General features: G+C 30.9%; 1 protein-coding gene across 1 annotated transcript; it reads right to left on the bottom strand.

Annotated features, from left to right (window-relative positions):
- Positions 1 to 3,317: 3,317 nt before the first annotated feature.
- LOC109338370 lies at positions 3,318 to 4,523 on the bottom strand. The gene is made up of 2 exons (XM_019575586.1): positions 4,142 to 4,523; positions 3,318 to 4,039 (listed from the first exon to the last, which is right to left on the bottom strand). Exons 1-2 carry the CDS (start codon positions 4,521 to 4,523, stop codon positions 3,318 to 3,320), a joined length of 1,104 nt encoding a protein of 367 aa, XP_019431131.1.
- Positions 4,524 to 8,786: the final 4,263 nt, after the last annotated feature.

Raw genomic sequence — 8,786 nt, 5'->3', positions numbered from 1 at the left:
ATATATATATATATATATATATATATATATAGGAGTAATCCATTTACGCCTAAATTAAGTTACAATAGGTTACACTCAATCTCAACCATCCATTTTCTTAAATCCAACAGATCATATGGGTAGGTATTTATTACACCTACCCATATGATAACTTATTGCACTCACCAACTTGGTCCGTTGGATTTAAGAAAATGAATGATTGAGATTGAATGTAACATAACTTGAGTGTAAACTGATCCCTCTTATATATAATTGTGAGGGTTTGTATAGGCGTGGAAAATATGTTAAACCAAGGCCACAAAAAACAATCTCCTATGCATACACAATGCACCAAGCAGCCAGTTAAAGAGAAACAATATGCACACTAAATGCAGTTGCAGAAAACAAATGAAAAATGAAAATAAAATATGTTTGAGAGAAATGTGTATTATCAAGAATAATGAAGAAGAATGAACTAAGTTGTATTGAAAATAGATTGAATATTAATTATAACATTTATCTTTGAAATGTCTAAGTGATATTTATAGCTTCCAAATTTCAACTAACTCTAACTAAACTTTATATGCTAGGAAAGTATACAAACTAACAAGGCTAGAATGACCAAAACTTCTACTGGTGAAACTTTCCTCACTTTCTGTTATTAATGCTGAAATTACATTATTTCTTTAACACTCCTCCTTAATTCAACATTCATTACCTATTTCTTACAGTTATCTTCATTCTCAGCCTCTCAAACCTTTCTTTCTTCAATGGTTATGTGAAAACATCAGCCACTTGATTTTTAGAATTTCAAAATTCTAACTTTACTTTCCCTTTGCTCACTTGATCTCTAATGTAGTAAAATCTAGTTTCTATGTGTTTACTTCTGCCACGAAGACTGGATTTAGTGTCAAATTGATTGTTGATTTGTTGTCCACTGTCAACAAAATCCCACCCTCTTGCTTTATCTTCAATTCTGATTGTAAAGCCTCCATCCAAATAGCTTGACAAGTGCACATACAAGCTGCTATATACTCAGCTTCACATGAGGATAATGCTACATCTTCTTACTTCTTGGAACACCAACTTATTGGTACATCACCAAGGCTGGATAGATAACCAGTTGTACTCTTTCTATCCACCTTATCTCCACACCAATCGGTATATGAAAATCCAACCAACTCTATGTTGTTTTTGCTGTTCTAGTTGTTCCTTTCAAGTATCTCATCACCCTCTTTATTGTAATTACATGTGTTTTCTTAGGTGCTTCCATGAATCTACTCGCTAATCCTACTCCATATTCAATGTCAGGTTTAGTACTGTATATATACCTTAGTGAACCAATCATTTGTCTAAACAAGATTTTATCAACGTGTTTATCTTTTTCAACTAGGTCTGCAATGCTTCCTATTTTTGCCGGGGTTGAGGCTGCATTACAATCCACCATGTTAAATCTTTTAAGCCATCAGTAGTATACTTGGTTTGTTGCATAAAGACCCCTTTATTTGTCTTCTTGAATTCAATACCAAGGAAATATGTTATCTAGCCAAGATCACTCATTTCAAATGCTGCTTGCATTTGTTGTTTGAATGTTGAGTTATCTTTGAGACTTTCTCCAGTGATCAATAAGTCATTTACATAGAGACATACTATAAGTAATTCTGATTTACGATTGTCCTTTATATAGACACCATGTTCTATTGGGCACTTCATAAAACCAAGTTGCAGTAAAAAAGCATTAATCCTCTTGTTCCGTGCACTTGGAGCTTGCTTAAGCCCATACAAGGCCTTATGCAATTTGTACACCAATTCATTTTTGCCTTTAGTCTCAAATCCTGGTGGTTGCATCATAAATACCTCTTTGTCTAAAGTCCATTAAAAAATGCAGATTCCACATCCATTTGATGGATCTCCCATCACTTGAAACTAGCTATAGCAATCACCAATCTCACTATCTCAAGTCTAGCTACCGGAGCAAATACCTCATCATAGTTAAGACATTGCTTTCGTAGGAAACCCTTTGCCACTAGCATGGCTTTGTGCTTGGAGACCTCACCATTAGGATTCAACTTGGTCTTGAATACCCACTTCACAACTATAGCTTTATTTCCTCTTGGCAATTCAATTAGACTCCAAGTATTTTTTTCTTTCTATATACCTTAGTTCTTCCTTTGTTGCCTCAACCTAATGTGTTTGGTTCAAAGCATCTTCCACATATACTGGTTCCATCTTAGCAAGCAATTGCATATGCACAAAATCACCATTTGCATTGATTGTTCAGTCAAAGAACACCTCATAATCTCTTAGTCTTGAAGGTGGTTGTATGAATCTTTGAGTTGTTGGAGGATTCACCATTGTACTAGGAACACCAACTAGATTAGATGTTATAGTCTCACCAATGCCACTTTCATCAACTTCTTCAAATTGCAATAAAGTCTCTCGACTTTTTTAGAACTTTTAAGGTTCCAATTCCAGCAATGATCCTTATCAAACTTCAAATCCCTGCTCATCATCAACTTATTTTTTCTAGGGTCAAATACTCTATAAGCACAAGTTGAATGATAGCCCAAGAAGATAAGTTTTTCACCCCTATCATCTAGCTTTCTCCTCCCTGCTTCAGGCACATGTTTCTAACAAATAGAGCCAAAGATTTTTAAATGACTCACATTTGGTTTGAGTCCTGTCCAAGCTTCTTCAAGAGTCTTCTCATCCAACCTCTTAGTAGGACACCTATTTAGTATATACACTGCAGTAGAAACAGCTTCCCCCTAAAACACCTTTGGCAAGTTCTTTGTTTTCAATATACACCTAGCCATATTAAGTATGATTATGTTTGCCTTTTCTGCTGTTCCATTATGTTGAGGTGTGTATGGAGCAATGACTTCATGAGTGATCCCTTCTTTGATGTATAATTCATGAAACTCAACTGATACATACACACCTCCTCCATCTAATCTCAACAGTTTCAGCTTGACTTCACTTTGTCTTTCTGCTTGAGCTTTGAATCTCTTGAAGGATTCTAGCACTTCACCCTTATTCTTTATTAGATAGATCCATACTTTTCTGGTATGATCATGAATAAAGGTCACAAAGTAATTATTTTCTCCAATAGAGTCTTCTTCAAAAGGTCCACACACATCTGAATATACCACCTCTATTTCCTTCATTGTTTTTGTAGGAACATGTGAGACAAAAGAATTCCTTGCTTGTTTGCTTGATAGACACTCTTCATATAATTGTTCTAGTGCTATTGTGTGTAGCAAACCAATCATTATTCCTTCCTTTTCTAGCAAATCTAAACTTTTAAAGTTTAGATGTCCATACCTTTTATGCCATAGTCAAGTGTCCTTCATAATTGTTGATTGAAGGCACTTTTGGTTACTGATCTGTATGCCAATATTGAAGGTTCTGTTGGCTGAAAGTGGAGCCTTCAAGATGTTGTGCATGTTTTTGTTAAACACTTTCAACATGCCATCCTTCATTTTCATGGTATAACCCTTTTCTAGAAACTGTCCAAGGCCGAGTAGGTGGCTTTTAATCTTAGGAACATAGAGAACATTGGAAATGTAGGCTTTCTTCCTATATCTTCTTTGGATCATAACCTTGTCAATTCCTTCTACAGAGACTGCACTATGGTCAACAAACTTAATCTTGATCTTTGCTGATTCATCAAGTGTTGTGAACCAATCCTTCTTCTCTATCATATGATTTGAACAACCAATATCAAGATACCAAAACTCAACATCTTCTTGGCTGCTTCTTGTGGTTGCCATTAGCAGGTAGTGATCATCATTAAAATCTTCATCCTTAACCAGTCTAGCTTCTTCTTCCTTGCTACTCATCAACTTCTTTGACTTACATTCTGCTGCATAATACCTATAATTCCTGCAATTGTAGCATTGCATCTTCCTTTTATCAAACTTCCTTCTTCCTGTTATGTCTTTGATTGAACATTTTCTATGATCTTGCTGAAGATAGTTTGATCTTTGAGATGTAAAATCTTGCTCATTCTTGTTCCATCTCACCTTCTTCTTCTTTTTGTCCAATGCACAGAAGATTTCTTGGATGATTGTGCTTGGAGTGTATGATCATCATTCTTTTCTAAGCCTCTCTCTTTAAGCCTTTGTTCATGAGCTTCAAGAAAACTTTGCAACTCTTCAACCTTCAAGATTCTTGGACTCCTCTATTGCAACAACAACGTGGTCATACTTAGGAGTTAGAGTCCTAAGTATCTTCTCAATAATAGATTGCCCTTTCACCTCTTCTCCACACGATTTCATTTGGTTGATGAATGTGAGAATCTTGGTGAAGTAATCTGCTATTGTCTCATTCTCCTCCATTTGAATGAGTTTATACTTTCTCCTCATTGTTTGAAGTTTCACTTTCTTCATTTTTGCAGCCCCTTCATAGCTTTTCTCCAAGCTATCCCAAGATTCCTTTGCTATCTTGGCACCAACAATTCTGTAAAAGTTGGCTCCATCAACACATTTATGGATTAAGAACAAAGCTTTGTACACTTCTTGAAATTCAAAGATTGTCTTCATCTCCTATGCATACACAATGCACCAAGCAACCATCTAAAGAGAAACAATATGCACACTAAGTGCAGATGCAAAAAACAGAGGAAAAATGAAAAGAAGATATGTTTGAGAGAAATGTGTATTGTCAAGAATAATGAACTAAGTTATATTGAAAATGTATTGAATATCAATTACAATAACATTTATCTTTGAAATATCTAAGTGTTATTTATACAAACTAACAAAGGCTGAAATGACTCAAACTTCTACTGGTAGAAGTTTTCTCACTTTCTATTATTAATGCTGAAATTACATTATTTCTTTAACAAAATGAAGGAGGAGTTTATATAATTATACTAAAACTTAGAGAGAAAAGGTAATTACTCGTTTTCTGTGAATTAAAGCTCATGCAACTCTAAAAGATCAACCAAGCTTAGATTTGCTGCATCTGCATTGTAACGATAGATATTTTTAGCAACTTTATAAAACACTGTTTGTGCATAGTTTCATCATTTAAGTGGAAAGTGTTTGTAGATCGAGTCAAGTGAGGGGCAAATGAATGAATTTTGATGAATTTGGATTTGAATATTAATTGATGGATGAAAAGTTATCTATTAATTCATATAAATTTATTTAAATTATATTTTAAGTTATTCAATCCATCTATATTCAAACTTAATAGATGTACTCAAATCCATTTATGACTTCATTTTCATGAATTTGGATTGATGATCCATTTGATTTTTTATTGGAACTAAAAACATTATTGAAGAAAATCATTATTTTAAAAATTTGTATCTCAATAAAATATTTTTTAAAATCACATTTTAAAGAAACACTTTTAAAATCATTTAAAAACACTTTTAAAAAGTAATTTTTTGAACTTTTAAAACATATTTTTTGCAATATTCTACAAGCACGTAATGTTTAAGATTCTATGTGTAAATTTTTTAACAAATACTTATAGAATGTAATATCTATACAGTGTCAATATAAACATTTATACATAATCACTATATCTTCTATCATTCATTTGAATTATATTTTTTTCAAGAGTCAATGATGATTAAATATAAATGATTGATGATACAGTGAAATGTATAAAACTCATACATTGTCAGTGCATGCATTTTTTCTCATACTTATGTAGTTAAGAATAAACTTTAAAATTAGCTACATACACATGTCCTATAATTGATATCAATTTAATAAAATATTAAAAGTGAGAGTGAGAATCATGGATGAATTTGTTTGAATTTAATTTTCTTGAATATTAAATGAAATTGAAAAGCAAAGAACTTCATTTTTTGATTTTTTGTTTTTTGGATGGATTGGATATCCATTGGATATAATGGATGAATTCAAATTTATCTATTACTAATGTTATCTATTGGATTCCATTCATGTAAATCCATTAGCTTTAATAATGAATTTAATTTTCTTAGATTTGAATAAATTATGGATTGTAGATAATTTTGTCACCTCTAGTGGGGAGTGTGAAGCTAGGCAAACCAGAGAATTTGAGATTTGGCTAAAATAAGAACAAACGTAATGAGAAATAAGTCTTACATCGTCTGACTTATTCTTTGTTTAAATATTTATTAGGCTCTCTTATTGCTGCTTAATGTTGAGATGAAACATTAAAAAAATATCATAGCTTAATTATAACTCTCCACTTGGTGCGATATACTTAGGTGGAAGGGGCTGATCAGTGATGAGAATGTTTTTTTTGTTTCTACATTTATGATATGGTGAAGTAGTTTATATTACACTGTTAATATACACCAAATTTGCCTCATTTGGCACGCATGGGCCTGTTAATTTTTGACAACTTACCTTTATTAACATTTTTACATTAAATAAATCTATGCGTAGGCGCCACATGGGAATGGCATGTAATGTCGTACATCATTTGCTATATATTTCACATTATATTATTGAATTTGAATTTTATAAGTTATTAAGTATATTAATAGAACAATCGTTTGTGCACAATTATGTAAGCTAAAGGGATAAAAGACATACATAAAACAAACAAATAGAAAAATTTGTATACAATATAAGAATGACACATGTAATTTCATATTGGATATCATGTACGGGAATACATTAGGGATTTATCTACCACATAGAAATGATGCATGCACATAGACAAGACCTTAGGATTTATATGGAAAATTATTTTTTAATTGTCACTTTTACCTAATATGTTAGAGGATGGAAATCGCAAAAAAGAAGAAGATGTATATACAAACTAAGATTGCACAACTGAAACACCATTTTAATCAAATATAAATCAAGACTTTTTAAAATAGTATTCATCAAGGCATCAAGAGCCAAATTACATTTTATTTAAGTACCCCTAACTCTACTTGGTTTCTATATACTACAATCATTGCTTTGTCAACCCCATGAAGATTATCTAAAACTTAAAAAATTCTATCTTCCCACATATTAAGGGATAAGCCACATGTTGTTTTTTTCCATGTATCCAAAATTCAAATTATTATGTTGTCATTTTCCCAATAAACAATGGCGTCAAATAAAATAGTGCTTAAAATTTTAAAAAATGCAGTCCAAAACTATATTATCTATAGCCGTCGGCTATATTTGTGAATTGTAATCGATTTCAAAGCTCACGTTTATAGAATACTTCAATAAGTTTTTCATCTCTACGAACATGATTGACTTTGTAATTAGAAGTTATAAGTTTTTGAAATAACTATTTGATCAATTTAAAGCCTAAGAAGTTGACATTCACTAATTTGTCTATATTCTGCTTAATGTTATTAAAATTAAGTTATTTCACTAATTTGGATCAATGATTTACCGGTTTGACCCACTTTATATTAAAAAAAAAATCTGTTATTTTACTAGCTAACTCTAATTAATAACATTATATTCCAAATTTAAATCGACTACTAAATTATCTTATTAAACGACCAACAACTTTACTACATCATAATGTTATGAATAATTTAAAACATCACCACATTATACACCCTAGGTTTTACATATCAATCACGAAAAACACATAAATAAGTTTAAAATTAAGTTAAATCAGTAAGTTTATAAAATTTGGTTACAATATAAGCTAAAAATAAGTTTAAAGTGTCACATTTTCTCTCTCAAAAGTGCATCATCTTAGTGTTTTTTGTTTGATTGACTCTCCCATCCAACCGAATCAACCATTTTATGTGTAAATCAACATATTAGAATTGGTTCATTTGGTTTGGTGTTTGGCAGATCATATGTATAACTTGGATCGATCAGATGATCGATTACCGACCAAACCCGATGGTCCAAGCCAAATTTAATAGCAATGATCTGTCATTTCTCATCCTTATCACTATTCTTATAAGTAAATGTTTTTTTATTTATAATTTTAGTATATGAAAAATGTTCTTTTTGCATTTTAAATTATAAAATCAAATATATATACATGTAGAAAATTTTCCACATACTTTTCATTCATCCGTATTTATTTAACTATATAAAAAGTAAGTAATTCATCATGTCATTATATAATTTTTTTAAAATTTTATAAGAATCAAAGTAATCTGAAAAAAAAAGGATTAATTATAACATAAACTATGTTTACCGGTCAAAAATCTTATTTTAATCTTAATATAAAAAAATGTACAACCATTACATCACAGATATTAAGTGGCAATCATATCCTTTATCTTACGTGTTTAAAGATTATAAAATAAAAAAATTAAAATATTAAGATGGGGTGTTTGACTAATTAATGAAGTAGAGTGGAAAACGTGTCCAGGCTACGGAAGTACGGAACCCCCTAAGTATAGGGTTCTTGTACTTCCATCATACTATCCATCTCCTATAGGAAAAAATGTATACTGTATATAAACTTTATATACTATTATTGTACAGTTACTTCAAATGGTTTAAATTATTGTTAACTTTTAAAAAAATATAATTTAAGTGAATGGTGAATAATGAAGTACGTATATATAAATCTTTACACTATTAATGTATAGGTTTTACACTCATTCTATATTACCTCACCTCGTTGGGAATATACTAGTACTATCAGACAACACGAGTTTATAACATTTCAGGCAGCTTATAGTTTTGTGATTCAATAAATAAGTTATTTGAGTTGGTCATAAAAACAAAAATTGAAGAGCACTTACTTTTCACATAGCTGCAAGAAGTAGTATTTTGTAATTAAAAATAACTTTCAATAATTCATTTTCAATTTTATACTCTTCAAAATATTGAAAAGTTACATTAGTTTATTCCAACTAAAAAACTCATTCTTTT

This window comes from Lupinus angustifolius, unplaced genomic scaffold (assembly GCF_001865875.1).
Source record: "Lupinus angustifolius cultivar Tanjil unplaced genomic scaffold, LupAngTanjil_v1.0 Scaffold_22_144, whole genome shotgun sequence".
Classification (NCBI taxonomy): Eukaryota; Viridiplantae; Streptophyta; class Magnoliopsida; order Fabales; family Fabaceae; genus Lupinus; species Lupinus angustifolius.
Note: the sequence above shows the minus strand (reverse complement) of the source record. Positions and strands in the feature narration are given on the sequence as shown.

Excerpts from the sequence above, each read along its gene's own strand:
- LOC109338370 (XM_019575586.1), bottom strand. The coding sequence starts at position 4,523 with ATGAAGACAATCTTTGAATTTCAAGAAGTGTACAAAGCTTTGTTCTTA. Across the intron at positions 4,040-4,141 it reads GGAGTCCAAGAATCTTGAAG|AAATCTTCTGTGCATTGGAC; the intron begins GTTGAAGAGTTG and ends CAATCATCCAAG.